This window comes from Mus musculus, chromosome 6 (genome assembly GCF_000001635.26).
Source record: "Mus musculus strain C57BL/6J chromosome 6, GRCm38.p6 C57BL/6J".
Lineage (NCBI taxonomy): Eukaryota > Metazoa > Chordata > Mammalia > Rodentia > Muridae > Mus > Mus musculus.
The window spans coordinates 128,705,718-128,724,625 of NC_000072.6; the positions used below are offsets into that span (position 1 = coordinate 128,705,718).

Sequence of the window (18,908 nt, forward strand, 5' to 3'; positions counted from 1 at the left end):
TTTAGCTGCATACTTTCTACAGTTTGTGCATAGCCATAAGCTATAGAGAAGTATGGAAGAAAGAAGTGATGAGAAAATTAAAATGGGATGCCTGTGGACAATAGGAAGAGGCAAGTCTGTCAGTATTTTATTTTTATTTATTTTTATTTTTTTTTCTATAACAGGAACCTGGACAAGAAGAGATCCCACTTTCATACAGCTAAGGAGACTGAGAAACTCGGCACCAATGACCCAGGGTGGGAGCCATAAGGACAGAGTTCAGTTTACATACAGTCACACTCATTTTCAAAGCATTAGTCCATTATTAATTGACTGATTTGCAGGTGTCAATCAAAGCAAACTCTTCCCATCCCAAGCTCCTTAACTCTGAGCCTCTGCTGTCAGTCAAGAACAATACTTTATTCAAAGTTCTACAGTTCAGATGTTAGATGGTTTGAGGAAGGGGTAGAGTAGAGATCTAGACTTTACAACATCTTTTCTGCAGCTGTCTGCAGATGACCTCAGGCACAGAGATCAGCAAAACCTTCCCAGACTCCAGTGCCCCCTGATGACCCTCTGTAGAACTCCTCTCTTAGAATGGCACATCTGTGTCGGTGTACATTTGCATTTACACAATAAAGAAACTGGACATGAGCATCTGTAAGAGTCACTGTGGTTTTGGAATTCATGCTTTGTGCCACTAACGGTGCACTGGACTGGCCAACAGCAAAGACTGTTCAATTCACAGATCTGGCGTGAATAGTGAAGTAACAGAGATGAGATTCATAATCAGGAGTCAGGACACAGGGTTTCAGACGTGTTTCAGTGTCTTTTGGCAGATCCAATGGTTGTCTGAAGAACAGGAATCAGAAAACACTTCTGTTTGTGAGATGAGGGCACAGCTGTTTTCTTCATCCTTGCCAGTGATTTGTAATCTGGAGAGTAAAGCATAGACCCTACTAGTGTCCAAGATTTCCTTACAATTATTGCACTGGCCATTATTTTTCCTTAGACTTTTAAGGACGCTCTAGAATACATGGTGTTTAAACATAGTAAACACACAGTGACAAACATTATTAAGACATAAACAATGATACAGCTGGTGGAAACTTCTATAATTTCCACTTGTACCTTCACTAGAGAAGAATTCTTCCAGCAAGAATCTTTATTATGGTATACAAAAAGGAGACTGTTTAGGAATTGGGGGTGGAACTCCTCATTCTACTATGAACATGTTGTATGATCATATGGAAAGCATCATCATTTTGCTGTCCCCTTAAATATATAGTATAACCAACCAGCTAATGCTAGAGAAGGCATTTGGATATATATGAATGTGCAACAAAAGTTACACACAGTAGGCTCTCAGTAAATGTACTAAATATATAGAGTGAACACAGTGGGTCTACAGAATTGGGGGAAGAGAGATAAAAAGGGCTCCAACTCGTGTGGAACAGGATCTGGATTCTTCCTATCTCATCCCAGATGCTGTCGGGTCTTGGCTTCATAGCAGCACTAGACCTATACCTGGAGTTCCTGCAGATTCCTACAGGTGGGAATGAGACCAGAAGCCAAGCACTAACACAGGCTTCTTCTGGGTGATTACAAGAAGGGTGAGTTCAAGACAAGCCTGTCTCTAGCTGAGGAGGTCACACATCTGGCAGTAGGCAAGGCTCCCTCATGGCTGTGCCTTTGTATCTGTTAATTTCTTCATGGAGTCCCTTGGGCCTCAACAGCAAATTTGATGTCACCATAGTGCCCAGCATGCTAGTCAAACTATGAACTTCCCTCAACTGAGCATCTGTAAATGTCACTTAATTTTATTTTTCACCCTTTAACTTCTTTCTTTGATCTTTAAGATCCTTTTCTTAAAGTCAATCTGTTCACATCAATGACTTCTTTGCAAGAAGCCTGTGATGGATTCCTAGGCCTTCTCCAGCCAGACTTCCTGTAAGGACTCTAACATTATCTTATTCAAATCCCCCAAATAATTCTGTTTGGAAAATGTTATTTCCCCCTTGGCTTCCTTACCTGAAAATCAGGGCTGAGGAAGGTAAAAATAAGTTAACGAGGAGATGGGTGAGGGAGGAAGGGTCAGAGCTTATGTAGAAGTCAGAGGTAAATGTTGGGTGTGGTCTCCTTTCGGCCTTGTTTCTGCCACTGTGATGTCATACAGGTATACACTTGCACATCTGGCTTTTTATATGGATTCTGTGGAATGAACTATGAGACTATACAGATAGAGCTTGTACCTGGAGTCATTGTGTCAGTCTGGTTCAAACAAAAGCAGGCTGTGGCTGACTCTCTTTCTCCTATAGCATGAGATTTCCCTGGTCACTGCTGTCTAATCAGAGCATCATTCATCCAAGGAGTAAAATCACACAGCAGCTGAGCTTAATCCTCTGCCTTACGTGTATTCTCTTACTTATTATCATAATACTTTTACTATTATTATCATAATATTTTTGCTATTAGTTAAATTGAATTAGCATTTTAAATCATATCAAAATTAGGAAACATACACCAACACACACACACACACACACACACACACACACACACACACACACACACAATCACCATACACACAGATACAGAAAAAAACCAAACCTTTCTATGTATGAAATTATTTTCAAACAGAAATGTCTATTCCAATTCTATCATGACACACTATGCTGCAATTTTTTGTTGCCACATTCTAAACTTAAGAATTTCTGTGTAGGAGCTGAAGAAGTTGAGTGCTTAGTACTCATCCAGAGGATGAAAATTCAAGTTCCAGCTCCCACAAGACAGCTCGCAACCATCTGTAATTCTAGTTTCAGGGAACCTGATGCCCTCTTTGAACCTCTGTGAACTCCTGCATGCACAAGGTATACACAGAGACACCCAGGCACATACACATAAAATAAAACAAATACATATTTTAAAATATGTATATAAGTTTATGTGAGAGACAAAGTTTGGAGCTGAGACAAAAGGATGGACCATCTAGAGACTGCCATATCCAGGGATCCATCCTGTAATCAGCCTCCAAACGCTGACATCATTGCATACACTAGCAAGATTTTGCTGAAAGGACCCAGATATAGCTGTCTCTTGTGAGACTAGGCCGGGGCCTAGCAAACACAGAAGTGGATGCTCACAGTCAGCTATTGGATGGATCACAGGGCCCCCAGTGGAGGAGCTAGAGAAAGTACTCAAGGAGCTAAAGGGATCTGCAACCCTCTAGGTGGAACAAGACTATGAACTAACCAGTACCCCAGAGCTCTTGACTCTAGCTGCATATGTATCAAAAGATGGCCTAGTCGGCCATCACTGGAAAGAGAGGCCCATTGGACTTGCAAACTTTATATGTCCCAGTATAGGGGAACGCCAGGGCCAAAAAGTGGGAGTGGATAGGTAGGGGAGTTGGGGGGAGGGTATGGAGGACTTTTGGAATAGCATTGGAAATGTAAATGAGGTAAATACCTAAAAAAAAAAAAAACAAAAAAACAAAAAACAACTGAAAATGGAATAAATCAATAAATTACTCAAATATAAAAAAAGAAAAAGATTCTAATATGGATATGTATGTATATGATGGTATGTACATATATGTATACTCAGTGTTATGAAATGTCCTCTTATTGCTGGTTTAATTCTTTCCCATGTGTTTGAGTATACTGTGTATTTACATGTACTGGCTAGTTTTATGTCAACTTGACACAGCTGGAGTTATCACAGAGAAAGGAGCTTCAGTTGAGGAAATGCCTCCATGAGATCCAACTGTAAGGCATTTTCTCAATTAGTGATCAAGGGGGAAAGGCCCCTTGTGGGTGGGACCATCTCTGGGCTGGTAGTCTTGGTTCTATAAGAGAGCAGGCTGAGCAAGCCAGGGGAAGCAAGCCAGTAAAGAACATCCCTCCATGGCCTCTGCATCAGCTCCTGCTTCCTGACCTACTTGAGTTCCAGTCCTGACTTCCTTGGTGATGAACAGCAGTATGGAAGTGTAAGCCGAATAAACCGTTTCCTCCCCCCCAAAAAAGAAAAAAAAATGTATATAAGTTTATGTGAAAAATCTATGTATTCCAGATAGACTTTTAAAAAATTTTATCTCTAACACTAAATTAATTGTTTCTTGTCCTTTAAAATTCCATTGTAAATTAATAAATACACACATACACTATTATAAAGAGGTGATGTCAAAAAAATTGAAACTACATAAAATATTCAACTAATTTTGGAATTGACTCTTCAGCCTATTTCAACCCTCTCAAGAATTCATAAGGTAAATTAAAGTTACAAAATTCAATTAGAATTTAGTAAAATGAATGAGAATTGAATACTCAAATTAGCTCATTTAATACTTACAGATTAGTATTTAAAATAGAACCATTCATCCACTTCCAAACCTTGTCCACTTCTTCATATTTTAGTCCAATATAAAATTGTTGTCCTTTTCCCTTTGAGAAGTTCTGCAATAATCTCTATTATCAAAACAGAGTGGGAGACTTAATTTTGAATCTTTGTATACATGGCTTCCTTTCTTCTAATAGCCTTTTAAAGCACTATTACTCCTGTTTGAAGTCCCTCCTAACTTATCACCAGCATAATTCTCTCTCCTCTGTGAAGGTGATCTCTCTCTATTTGTACTTTTAATCAATTCATCCCATTGTTTTCAGTTATTAATTCACATGTCCAATTAGTCTCTCAGATTATGAGCAGTTTAAAATCCAGCATAGACATCCTGAGATGTTGACAAGTACTCTTTTCTTTATATTTTTATTGTTTTTATTTTACTTAATAAGTTTGTTTTATTTATTTTGTCTTATTTGGATTAACAGCTTACCAATTCTTCTTCATCTTGAATGAGCAGCAAAGTGGCTCCTTTCAAATTACAGTCAACCAGACCGTCAGCCCAAGGTCTGGAAGTTTGAGAAGTAAATAAGCATTTATCACAGTGTGGATGCCAGTCTCTCGGGCACTCTAGTGTGGCTGATCTCCCTAGAGAGAGAAAGAGAGAGAAAGACATGTTCTCTTTCTGCCCTGCTCTTGATGCACTATAACCAACTACACACAGTGTAGGTGTTGCATTGGTGCATGTTGCAACATATTGAAGGTCGTATGTCAGAGAATCACAATTAAGGACAAAGGACTTGTTTTATGTTTTGCTTTTATTAATTAACTTAGGCCAAAGTAAACTGTGCAACACGTTAAGTAGAAAAATGAATGCTAGTACTTTTAAAAAACATTTTTATTAGATATTTTCTTCATTTACATGTCAAATGCTATCCCAAAAGTCCCTTATACCCTCCCCCCCAACCTGCTTCCCTACCCACTCACTCCCACTTCTTGGCCTTGGTGTTCCCCTGTACTGGGACATATAAAGCTTGCTAGACCAAGGGGCCTCTCTTCCCAATGATGGCTCACTAGGCCATCTTCTGCTATATATGCAGCTAGAGATAAGAGCTCTGGGAGTACTGGTTAGTTCATATTGTTGTTCCACCTATAGGGTTGCAGACCCCTTCAGCTCTTTGGGTACTTTCTCTAGTTCCTCCATTGGGGGCCCTGTGTTCCATCTTATAGATGACTGTGAGTATCCACTTCTGTATTTGCCAGGCACTGGCAAAGCCTGACAGGACACAGCTATATCAGGGTCCTTTCAGCAAAATCTTGCTGGCATATGCAATAGTGTCTGCGTTTGGTGGCTGATTATGGGATGGACCCCTGGTGGGGCAGTCTCTGGATGGTCCATCCTTTCGTCTTAGCTCTAAACTTTGTCTCTGCAACTCCTTCCATGGATATTTTATTCCCTATTCTAGGGAGGGATGAAGTATCCATGTGTTGGTCTTCCTTCTTCTTGATATTCTTGTGTTTTGGAAATTGTATTTTGGGTATTCTTTCTAGGTTTCTGGGTTAATATCCATTTATCAGTGAGTGCATATCAAGTGACTTCTTTTGTGATTGGGTTACCTCACTCAGGATGATATCCTCCAAATCCATCCATTTGCCCAAGAATTTCATAAATTCATTGTTTTTAATAGCTGAGTAGTACTCCATTATGTAAATATACCATATTTTCTGTATCCATTCCTCCGTTGAGGAACATCTGGGTTCTTTCCAGCTTCTGGCTATTATAAATAAGGCTGCTATGAACGTAGTGGAGCATGTGTCCTTATTACAAGTTGGAACATCTTCTGGGTATATGCCCAGGAGAGGTATTGCTGGATCTACCAGTAGTACTATGTCCAGTTTTCTGAGGAACTGCCACACTGATTTCCAGAGTATGCTAGTACTTTTTAACTTGACATCTGCCTATTAGGATCATATGCACCAGCAGCCTGAGGCAGCATAGCCAGGTACATAAGCTCATAGATGTCAAGGTCACTCAGCTCCAGTTAGTTCTGAGAATCAGCATTTACAAGCTATGTGAGTCTTCATAAATTCTTAATATTATGCCTATCTTCTTAAACAAAACCATGGTGATATAGTGTCTTCATGGAGAGCTGTTATAAACTTTGACTGAAATAACTCACATTTTGTTACCTATTATTTTCAGGAAATTCAAGCCATACAGTTACCTGTTGGTTCAGTCCTGTTTTCTTGAACAGCCACACTGCATTTTTCTATTAGAGGTTTTTGCACCAAGAATCCCACTAGCAAGCAAGAAATCAAACCAAGAGTATTAAATTCTGAAATGAATGGTGGAGTGTACATTATTTAGTTTTACAAGACAGAGTTTCTCTGTGTAACATCCCTGGCTCTCTTGGAACTCACTTTTAGATCAGGTTGGCCTCCAGCTCACAGATATCTGCCTGACTCTGCTACTCAAATGCTGGGAGTAAAGATGTGTACCAGCATACCCAGCTTGTTTTAATTCTAATTTCAACAAATCAAGTTATTTCATCTAAACATCTGAGCAAATCAGATTAAGGGACAAGTTTGGTGACAGGATATATATGAATAAGAAAAGCACAGAACACATGGATTCTCACAGCTCTGAAGTGCTGAGGTCTGGCCCAGCAACATGGCTGTAGCCTGTTTGCTCCATGCCTGCCAGCTATTTCATATTGTTGCTTTAATATGTCTGCCAGTCATTGACTCAAAAACATAGATTATCTGAAAGCAGGGTCATAATGACCATATTTCCTGTAATGTTCTGTATGCTCTTAGGTTTGTCAATCTTAAGAAATACAACAAAGCTTTATGTAGGACCCATAAAATTAAACATCAGTATGAACTTTATGTCTAAAATGGCTTGAGCCAGAACCAACCACCAGGCAGCACTTCCTGTGCATATGAGCTCACTGTGAGCTTTGTAGGGTTTTGTTTTTCTTTTTAAGCTTGTTCTGAGAAATGATTGTTGTAGTAGCTCAAATAATTCTGCACTATACCCCTGATCTGATCAGTATTAGGGTGTGCATTCAATAAACCATCCTTGTCTGACTGAGATGGTGTTAATATGCTTTGTGGAGCAACTCTCAGACCCGAGTAGAAGTTGCATATGATCTGATTGACAAGTCAACCTATGAGTGTTGCTGAATCTCTCAAACTGTTCACAAGTCACATCCGAGCTTGCCTGTTTTCAGTCACATCCACACAAGAGAAGGTTTATTAAACATATAAGAAGCCGAAGCTTTTAGTTTTCATTGTTTTTGTCATCTTTTGTTACAACTGTGACTTTTATTTTTCTACATTCTAGATGCACATATGACATACCCCATAATGCTACTCACAAAAATCAAGAAGCATGGAAGAAATGTGAAGTTTCTTCAGAGGGCACAGGATATTGACCTGTAACATTACAGACATATAGGCCTTCCCCTAGGCTTAAGGAACCCAAATGCTATGAAAAAATTAATGTTTATGTGGGAAAATTATGAAGCAAAAGCTGTTGCCTCACTTACCTAAGACACTGAGTACCATCAGAAGAAAGATCAGCCCAGCACAGCCGAGTTTCAGAGCCACCCGATGCCAGCCTGGTCCCTGACAGGCATCTAAGAAGAGCAAATAATAATACACTTCATAAATCCACTTGAGTATATCTGAGATAAAGGTCAGAAGTGGTTCACAACTACATAAGACATCCCTTAGCTATGAGGACTATTTTGAACAAGATAGTAGACTGACTCATACTGGAGATAGTGTTACAATTTGTGTACACTGTTTCACAAAGAGAGAGACAGAGAGAGAGAGAGAGACAGAGAGAGAGAGAGACAGAGAGAGACAGACAGACAGAGAAAGACGAGACAGAGAAAGACGAGACAGAGGCACAGACAGACAGACAGACAGACAGAAAGTGAGAAAGTTTTCCATTTTAACTAAGCCCACACTACACCTAGTGGCTATAACTTTCATAATTTGATGTATGACTATAAAAGAAAATGTTCACTAAGTGGAGTACTTTGTGATAACACCTTTTATTTAAAAGGATGCCCTATGACTTCTTTTTGCCATGAGTCGGCTGTTGGTATCCCAACTTTTGCAACTTGGGTCCATCATTGAGTGAGTGAGTATTACTGGGACACAAGCACTGGTGACTAGTTGTGGTGGTTTGAATATCCTTGGCCCGGGAAGTGGCACTTTAGAAGGTGTTGCATTGTTGGAGTAGGTGTGACCTTGCTGCAGGAAGTGTGGAGTGGGCACTGTGGAGTGGGCAACGAGATCTTCCTCCTAGATGCCAGAAGCCAGTCTTCTCCTGTTTGCCTTCAGAACAAGAGGTAGAATTGTCAGTTCCTCCAGTGCCAGACATGCTTCCTGCCTTGATGATAATGGACTGAACCACTGAACCTGTAAGCCAGCCCCAATTAAATGTTATCCTCTATAAACGTCAATCATAGGATCTCTTCACAGCAATGGAAACCCTAAGTAAGACACTAGTGGTTGACACCTTAACCTACATGCCATGAGATTTCATCATTGCTGCTCAGGGCAGTGTCCATCTTAAAACACTGGTTTCTTATTCCTAGAATTTTCTAGTTAGTAGTTTAAGACCACTGTTGAATGCAAGTAGCAGAAGCTACAGACATTGAAGTAGCAAATAAATGGATACTGTGTTATAACATGACTGTTACCTGTAATTTTTAAAAATCATGCTTCTGCCTTCCAGGGAGCTCTGCCAGAGCTCACAGCTAGGCTCCGAGATCAGCTGCCGCTGGTCTCACTCAACTCCACCAATGGGCAGCTAGCTATTTTTCCTCAGAGCTGAGATCACTCCCCCAGACTCTCACAGCTTTTGCCAACAACTGCCCAAACTGCCCTCTTTCTCCTCCTGTCCACCTTAGCCCCACGTGAGATGGAAAACACTAGGTAGTTTTATTATTTAAAACTAGCCAGATAATTCAATGTCTGGGTAAAGAATTTCCTGCCCTAATCTTATCAACTAGCTCCCTCAATCCTCCTTGTCCCTCCATGTCCACCCCCCAGCAGAGGCTACAAACTCTAGGTACCCCAAGACCTATATGACTTCAGCTTCCTCCTCGTTTCAAAGCCTGGTCTGAATCTCTCTTCTCTCCCTATGTTCCTTCTTTTCCTCCTGGGACCTGGAAGTCTCACCTTTTTCCTTTTGCCCAGCAATTGGCTTCTGCCCTTTTTTATTGACACAATCAAGAACCAACTATAGAAACAACACTTCCCTCTACACATGACATATACTAAGTCTATACCTGGCAGTCCCCATGGAGGAAGAACTGCAATAGGCAAGTGAGCTTCCTGGAGATGCCCCATCATTTACACCATGGTACAGCTGCAGTGGGTGTACCATGGAGAAGTATGATCCCAGGATCTTTGTCCCAGGATTGCTTCTTGCTATTTATGTGCCTTCTCATGCTTATCATTGCTAAATTCTCCATATACCTGACATAGTGTGATTGGGCACAAAAAGACCCTCACTACCTGTAGCCTGGGATGATTACTTCCTGGATGATAGTTCACGCTGTTGGCCATGTTTCCTGCAGAACAATATGAAAATGAAAGTTCTTGAGATAATGCTGTTTATATGGATTACTGATTTTATGGAATTCCTGTTTTGATTCAAGTAGTTGTAGGAAGTTAGTTTGATTTGAATAATTTGGGGAAGCTAAGGTAGTTAATAGAAAATTTAAAGTTAAAATCAAGAACAGAATATGCCCCTTCCAGAAAGAGTAGCAAGAGCCTCACAGGTGAAAAAAGGAGTTACGTGAGCTTTCATGGGTTTTAAGTGTGAATTGTAGTAGCAAGAAAATTAGGCTTGGGACAAGTTAATGTTCAAAGAACACATTCATCCTAGATTGGGCCTGACTTTACTGATCTTTTGATCTAGGGATAAAGTCACAGGTTTTGCTGTGTACCATAATAAGGAAGGTCATAAACAAAGAATAGGTTATTTCATTATGAATGTAAGAGCAGAGAACAGATAATTAGCCAGTTTAGCTAATCAAGGCTTCAAAAATAAGACATAAGACTGATTGATTACCTGCTCCTTAGTAAATACAGATTGTCCCTAGCTAAACATAAGAAATAAAGTTGCTACTACAGACTTGGCTTGATCAAACTTTGCTAATCTAAGACAAAAGAAGCATTGCCTTGGGGTTACACTGAACTTGTAGAGTGAAGGATAGATGAGAAATGTATAGGCACCAGGCTGTGTGTCTGTCTCACTGCTAGGGTGTCAGGATCATGGGGAGGCAGAATGCAGTCTGTAATGGGAGTTCTCAGTCCATGCACACACACACACCCATATAAAACTGCAAACTTTGGGACAATTGCTGTGGTTCCTAGTCTCCTGTGTATCCAGGTGCTGCCAGCATCCTGCTGGGAGTTGGGAACAAGGTTCCCAGTCCCCATTTTCCCTCAGGACATCTACCCACCAGACAGGAGGGGAAGGTAGAGTCAAGGCTGGGGGCAGAACTGGGTTTTGTTCAAGTGTCAAATGTACAGAGGTTCTGGGAGAGAGAAAGTCATCTCTCAGAGATTTAGGTGCAGCTCCTTACAGCAAAGGCCTCACCTCCACTGTGATCTGTGATCCTTAGTTCAAACTGCTTTATTTGATGGCGAATGTAAATGCATACACCTTACTCAGGGTAAGCCAAGGATTAAATACTTTCTTCCCAGAAGGGATGCCCAGGAAAGGAAGCTTATTGGCTAAACACTCAGGGCCTATCTAGATACTTCATTAGCATGGAGAAATCCAGGTTTTTATGCAACATGACTGATTGCCGTGGTCCTCTCAGTCAGGTTTCATGGTTATGTGTTCCAGAGCAGACAGAGTTTGGCAGGGATCTGACCTGACATCTATCATACTCAATTCTGAGTTTCATGGGGTACTCAACCTTACCAGTTCTTCTGTCTGGTGGCATGCTCCACTTGCCTTACATAAAGGTAGATATAAGTTTGAGAAGAAGAAAGTGTAATCAATAATCCTGTGTTGATTCCCCTTTTGTGTAATGATTTAAATCTATTTTTTGAAGAATATGTTGTTGTGGTGATTGTTTTTTTTAGAAATTTTGTAACTGTGGCCATGAGGTAATTTTCTTCTTACATCAAAATTTTTTTCTTACAGGCCATAAAAGGATTAAGGAAATAAAGTTGTTGTAGTCTGCTTTTGGAGCTTGCTTTCTTGATTCACTCAGAGAGAGAGAGAGAGAGAGAGAGAGAGAGAGAGAGAGAGAGAGAGAGAGAGAAAAATCCCTCCCTTTCTTTTTTCTAGTCGCTGGCTGCCATCAACAACAGCTCTTGTTACAGACCATCAGCTCCACCAGTGCTGACCTCAGTCAGCTGCTATTAGCACAAACCCCAATCATTGATACCACGCTCAGCCCTCCTGAGTTAGCGCTATGGTGCTGAAGCTGGCCTTCAGCATATATTATCAGATAAGAGGATACTGTGGTAAAACTTTGGTGGGTCTCTGTGACCACCACAGCCAGCTATGCAATGATATTCAGAAGGCAAAAAGACAGTTCAGTTCAACATGACTAATTAGCCTATATTGGTTAAATTTGGTCATCTGACCTCAGATAGTTTCTTTTGAATGGAAATAAAACTTGAGACCTGTGATTCATGTAATGTATGTCAAATAGCCCAAAGAGTTGTTTGTGAGCTTTGAAACCTGGGGCTGAGAACATAGCAGAACAGGCCAGGACATGCCCGGGCAGGCCCGTCTACATGTCCGGACTGGCACGGCACATCCCTATCTCCCACCCCTCTGACCTAAGTTAAATGTTAACAGGCTGCTGATGTTTAAATGGACCAATCATGTGAATCCGCGCCAATTCCTCCCCCAGCCCCACCCCTTTTCTATAAAAACCCCTAGCTTCCAAGCCTCGTGGTCGAATCAACTGTCTCCTGTGTGAGATACTTTTCGAACCGGAGCTCCGCCATTAAATTACCTCATGTTGTTACATCAAGGTGTTGTGTTCTGTTCGTGATTCTTGGGTGCACGCCGAATCGGGAGTTGAGTGGGGGTTTCCCCACTAGGTTCTTTCACTTTTAGGCATATTTAAACACAGCAAAATTTAGAGAAAATTTCCCTGTGATTGATGGAGGATGGTTTTGTGCACTGTGTATTTAAATGCTGATTTCCATACCCAGAAATCTGGTTGCAGTCAGGACTTTGGTATTGTCAGTATTACAAAGCATCTCTTAACTCAGTATTTTGTAGAACACTGTTCTCCATCACCTGCAGATTTGTTAAATATAAAGCTGAACTGTAGTCTCCCCTCCCCCAGCCTGAAACCTGCTTGCTCAGGGGTGGAGCTTCCTGCTCATTCGTTCTGCCACGCCCACTGCTGGAACCTGCGGAGCCACACACATGCACCTTTCTACTGGACCAGAGATTATTCGGCGGGAATCGGGTCCCCTCCCCCTTCCTTCATAACTAGTGTCGCAACAATAAAGTTTGAGCCTTGATCAGAGTAACTGTCTTGGCTACATTCTTTTCTCTCGCCACCTAGCCCCTCTTCTCTTCCAGGTTTCCAAAATGCCTTTCCAGGCTAGAACCCAGGTTGTGGTCTGCTGGCCGGACACAACACTGAACAGCAAATAACTGAGCAGGAGAGGAAAAGGCAGGACTTCCAGGCTCAAGGGGGTGGGGGTGGTGTCTCGGGTCGGGATCAGGGAGGCACCATCAAGATTTGCTTGGATGAGTTAGTCTAGCCAGGGTGAGACTAAGATGTTAGGTAATATACCATGTGTCTGGGACATAGGCCAGGTCAGCATATCAGGTTAGAACAGCTCAGTATCTGCCCAGCTATAGTGCCTAAATCTTTTAATAAATATAAAAGACCCCATGTCATAAATTCACAGCAAATGAAGGCTGTGCTTGCTTCGACAGGTGATAACTAACTCAATCCTGTGTTCACCTTAAGATTACATTGAAATTTTTGTAAAGAACGTGTTATATCATCCATGAAGATGAGTTCTATAGCTCATAATAAGGGTCTGGGAGATAATTCAGTTTTGTCTCAGCCACACAGATAGTGCAATAGTTACAAAGTGTAAGAGTCCAAACCCAGCTTTCTGGATGTATAACAAGTTATGCATCCCTTCCTTTGAAGTTCCTGTGAGTTTAACATTCCTGGTTCCCCTAGTGCTTGCTTATCTGTGAGCATGAGGACCTCTGTTACTCCTATATAGCACGGCATATAGTATGTCTACCACACTGCACCACCTAAAGACCATGTTTGATATCTCAGCTGTCCTTGGTAACTGTATCAACAATGGGTATTTTATTAAGCAGGGAGATGGACTAATGTTTGAGATGCAGTCAGCATATACCCCAACTTTGTGGATTTAACTTTTTGCTAGACAATTTAAAAAATCTGGGTTTCATATGGAAAATAATTAGTTTCATTTACAAAGGTAATAATGAGAAACACTAGCTGGCTTTTAATCTCTAAATCAATCATAATCCCCTATTCCTATCATTTAGTTTAACAGTTCCATGTATTATTACCATTATATTAATGGCTTTCTAGAGTCAATAATTAGAATCAAGTACTGTACCGTTCTGAGCAAAGCTTTCTTACCGCTTTTTGTTTTGCTTTGGTCTGTTTCTGAGGTTGTACTTCTGGCATCTTAGACTAGTCCCAAACTCTCTGTGATTAAGTGTGACCTTGAATTCCTGATGACCCTGTCTCCACTTCCTGAGTACTAAATTTACAACTGTTCCCCACTCTGCATGACTGGGATTCCAAATTTAACAGATACAGATTTATTTCAGGTTTTTATTAGTTTTCTGTTGCTTCTAAATATTCTCTTATATAAATGATGTCATGCTTTGAGTTACATGTTAAAATCTGAAACCAAGCCGGGCGTGGTGGTGCATGCCTTTAATCCCAGCACTTGGGAGGCAGAGGCAGGCAGATTTCTGAGTTTGAGGCCAGCCTGGTCTACAGAGTGAGTTCCAGGACAGCCAGGGCTACACAGAAAAACCCTGTCTCGGAAAAAAAGAAAAAAGAAAGGAAAAAAAAAAAGGAAAATCTGAAACAAATGTGCTAGCATGTCTTTTATTTTTGTTGTGTGGTCCACAATTGACTGTGACCATTCCTACTTTTATAGTTTTACTTTGTTTTGGATTTTTTGTTCTTTTTTTTTTTTTTTTTTTTTTTTTTAGATTTATTTATTCATTATATGTAAGTACACTGTAGCTGTCTTCAGACACTCCAGAAGAGGGAGTCAGATCTCGTTAAGGATGGTTGTGAGCCACCATGTGGTTGCTGGGATTTAAACTCTGGACCTTCGGAAGAGCAGTCAGGTGCTCCTACCCACTGAGCCATCTCACCAGCCCTTGTTCTGTTTTGTTTTATTTAGCTTTCATTATTTTTGGTGGCTGAATTATATGATCCAGAATGCAGACAAACAGTAGTGGTCTCAGGACTGTAGATCAAATTTAGGATGCTGACAAAAAAACCATTAAGAATGTTAAATCATTTAAAATGTTCTTGAGGAAAAAACAACCAAAGAATGAAGAGAGAAAGATAGACTAGAAATGGTCCCAGGAAATAGAAGACAGATTCCCCCTAGCCTTAAGAACCACTCGTATCGGTGGACACAGTTCAATGATGACTAAAACTTTTCGTGTATAAAAGTATACTGAACACATACAGACATTTACCGTCATATTCTCTAGACAAATACTTATAACAGCTATTTGTATGTCACACAGATAATCTTAGGTATTGTGGTTAATCTGGAGATCTCTGCACAGAGATCTGCCCATAGGTCCTGTGCAAATACCATTTTTATAAAAGAGACTTGAGCTTATATTTGGCAGTTCTATAAGCAATCTTCTAGTGAGAAATGCTATGTATTCAGAGGTGCTACAAGACTGTCATGGGAGGATATAGACAGTATGCTGGACTTTTAAAATAGTAGCATGAATTGTAATTCCAGCTATGTAAGACATGCTATGTTAATGGACAAGGAGGCAAAAGCAGACACCAGAGAAAACTCTAAGGTCCCAAAGACACCCTGAATATGAGAAGAACTGTGCATGTATGCCAGCCTAGAATTTCTCCTGACACAGCATACCTAACCATAGTAGATATGTCTAGTGAATTACATTTATTATTTTATACATGTCTTACTTTTGGTTTCTATTGCTGAAACAAAACACTATGGGAAAAAATTAAAAAGACAAGTTGGGGAAGAAAGGGTATTGGAGGAAGTCAGGACAGAGATTAAAGCAGAGCTGGAACCTGGAGAAGGAGCTGGTGCAGAGGCCATGGAGATGTGCTGCTTACTGGCTGGCTTCCCATGACTTTTTCAGCCTGTTTTCTTTAGAACCCAGGACCACCAGCCCAGGGATTGCACTACCTATCATGGACTGGGCTCTCTCCCATTGATCACTAATTGAGAAAATGCCTTACAGCTGCATATCATGAAGGCATTTCCTCAACTGAGGCTCCTACCTCTCTGATGATTCTAGCTTGACACACAAACCCAAACAGTACATAAGCATTATTTCACATTTCTCTCTTTTCTCACACTTCTACCTTTGAAATTCTAAGTCTTTTTGTAAAAAAGTCTCATCTTCATACAGTCACTATTTTGATGCTTTTTTACAAAAGTCTAGTACTCAGCACCATCATATTTCAATGTTATCAATAATATAATATAATGTAGAATAATACATTATTGGAGGGCATATGTTAAAAATTCATAGACACTAGATTTCCTCATCTGTAAAATGACTGGACAATATCTACTTCACAAAATTTTAGGATTTGATAAAACAATTCTTATTATTTCCAAAGCACAGTGTCTGCTCCAAACCACTATTCAATACACAGTAATTATTTCCTGTCCATCTTAAGTGTATTTTGTTTTTTATTTTTGTTTTACTGAAAGTAAAAGCCTATTTGGGTGATTTCAGAAATCGCTACTCCTTCACATTAAAATATAAGGAACTGAATACCCATCCTGACCTGTTTGAGCTGTTCTGTATGAGACTGGGCTGAGGAGAACAGCCATTGATCCCTGAAGAGGCTGTGTGAGGTTTGGTTATGGGGAAGAACCTGCTTTGGGTATTCCTTGCTATCCACAGAATGCTAAGTATTCTCCACTGTTCAACACATTTGAATGGATGCCCTCAACATTTGTACCTATGGAACGCGCTCCAAATCCTTTTTGACCTGTCACCATTCCTCCTGACTTGATTTCTGCAGCACACTGGGGATGCATGCTTCCATGCAACATCACAGACATATTCTTCCTTTGTATTTTTGAGTCCATCTTTCTAGGTGACATCTTTCACATACTCAGTCTTGGTCCCAAGTATCATTCAGGGCTGGATTCCAGGAAAGCTTGATTTGATTACTCTACTTGACATGATGCTGTCTCTAATGGTAAAAATCTTAATTTTCATTTTAATATTTTTCTTGCTAGCATTCTACATCATGTTGTCTCTGATATAGGTGTTTAATGATTACAAACCTATACATTCATCTTTCATGAACTCTATGAATTAAATAACATTTAAGTTTTTCTCTTTGTAGTTGTGTTTATCTGTTGAGTTTGTGTGTGATTAAATGTGAGTGTGTGTGTGTGTGTCTGTCTGTCTGTCTGTCTGCAGATGTGTGCATGCTACACTAGGTGTAGAAATCAGAGAACACTTTTCAAGAAGTGATTCTCTTCCCACCAAAGGCATTGGGAATTGAGCTCTGGTTGTCAGGTTTGTGCAGCAAGTATTTTACCTGAGGAATCATCCATCTCACCATCCCAAAGCAATCATTTGAAACTATAATATGACAAGAAATGCTTAACTCTCAAAGATATTCAAATGCCAAAAGAAGAAATAAAGCCACTTACCTTGGGGGAGAGATGGAGCTGATGTACACCTGAGCCCTCTGGTCTCGGCTAAATTTAATTCAGCATAGAGCACTGGTGCATCCATTAGAGATGGGAGATGTAACACTGACCTTTGAGTGAGAACAAACTCAGCATTCTGTGATGTGAAATGAACAAAAGAATATCCGCTATCAACATTATGCTCTCTGTGGCCACACCTACTCACATTTGCAACTGGTGCTGTCTCCAAAGATATTAAATGTGGGTCTATTATGCTCACATTTACATGTTCTTATCGTTAAAACTGAAGGTGTAACACATGGTATGATTTTTGAAAAAATTCTGAAAAAGGCTTTTTTGTTCACAGCTCTTCGACCATCCATTCTCAGTTATTACCTCAAGGCAAATGTCAGTGTAAATTGGATGAACCGCTCAATCTCAAATTCAAATTTAAGAGATACGCTCTCCACCAAAGTCTCTGAAATTATAATGCAATATATTTTGTGACTTTTTAAGAAAATAAAAATGAGTGCATCAGTGTTTATAGTTATATTGGACACTAGTTGAAGCTCAAAAATCCTCCTGAAATATTTATGTCATGAAGGAAGGTGTGGAATGTGGGAATGAGGACAAGAGTATGGCTGACACAATAGGAAAAGCACTGAGGAGGGAACTACATATACCTCTCATCATTGTTCTGAAGGTTCACTTGGATATAACATCATTCACCTGAGTGAAAGGACTTCATCTGTCAGAGCTCAGGGAGTGGAGGACTTGGGTCTATGGGATGTGCTAACTCCTCCAAGGGCTTTGAGTCCTAGACCCTTAGAGCAAAGACTACTAATGTCATGTCACACATTCACACATTATAAGTGAAGAAGAAAAGCAAGGATTTCCTTAAAGTCACCTTCTGTGGTCAGAGTGGAACTGTACCAATCGCTCACAATGACATGGCAGTGAAGTAGTCTGTTGGCTATGAGTTTCAGAAGACAGGAGATGTATACATACAACATGGGGCTCACACTAATTCTCCAACACCAGGATGATTGTGAAGTGGGGCAAAGCCAGTGTGAGGGTCTCACAGCTCACTTATGACTCAATGAAATATCCTCAGCTGTCTGCGTTAGATAACAGTCATTTCACTCAATGCCAGGAATAGGGCTCTGCCTCATGCTTCATCTAAACCTAAAAAAAAAAGTGTGGAGGACTTTCCTGACTTGTCCATCTTAAGTGATTCTGCATACATTTCTAGAAAAATGATTAGATCTATTATATAGACGTTTCAGTGTATATTTTATAAAGGCCTCAATTTTATTATATATAAGACTCACCTGGAAATGTGTTAACGGTGCATGGTTCTGCCACATAAACACTTTCCTTTGTCAAGATAGTGCAGCCTTACATGTAGAAATGTGTGAATAATCATGCCAAGTAATAAATTTGTTCATGGAACGCACTTAAATAAATAATCCATCTGTAAATGAAATCTGTTGGCATGAATTAGTAATACAAATAGAAAAAAGAAGTCTGATGTTCTAAGAAGAAGACTCAAATACTGCTTTGATCTGGGTAGGAGATCTGGAGCTTTAGCTGTAAGTTCTGAGGCCATCGGTGGTGACTAGGAATTCATAGTAGTTCTTCTAAGATTAACATATTGAGGTAAGATGGTTCCTGGTAAAGGTTAC

The 18,908-nt window shown here is 40.2% G+C and overlaps 1 protein-coding gene across 2 annotated transcripts; it reads right to left on the minus strand.

Moving 5' to 3' along the window:
• Nucleotides 1–375: 375 nt before the first annotated feature.
• On the minus strand, nucleotides 376–18,613 carry Klrb1 (killer cell lectin-like receptor subfamily B member 1). Of its 2 annotated transcripts, XM_017321281.1 has the most exons (7): nucleotides 18,555–18,613; nucleotides 17,245–17,380; nucleotides 7,866–7,955; nucleotides 6,540–6,614; nucleotides 4,808–4,962; nucleotides 4,330–4,445; nucleotides 376–914 (listed from the first exon to the last, which is right to left on the minus strand). In XM_017321281.1, exons 1-7 carry the CDS (start codon nucleotides 18,588–18,590, stop codon nucleotides 791–793), a joined length of 732 nt encoding a protein of 243 aa, XP_017176770.1. In that variant the 5' UTR covers nucleotides 18,591–18,613; the 3' UTR covers nucleotides 376–790. The 2 variants fall into 2 exon arrangements, with proteins under 2 accessions (XP_017176770.1, NP_001093388.1); NM_001099918.2 differs by lacking the exon at nucleotides 18,555–18,613 and having other exon boundaries at nucleotides 379–914.
• Nucleotides 18,614–18,908: the final 295 nt, after the last annotated feature.

Coding starts and splice junctions, on each gene's coding strand:
- Klrb1 (XM_017321281.1), bottom strand. CDS start 18,590: ATGTGGCAGAACCATGCACCGTTAACACATTTCCAG. Junction 7,956..17,244: donor AGCTCCATCTCTCCCCCAAG/GTAAGTGGCTTT, acceptor TGCTCTTCTTAG/ATGCCTGTCAGGGACCAGGC. Junction 4,963..6,539: donor AAACAGGACTGAACCAACAG/GTAACTGTATGG, acceptor TTCTCTCTCTAG/GGAGATCAGCCACACTAGAG.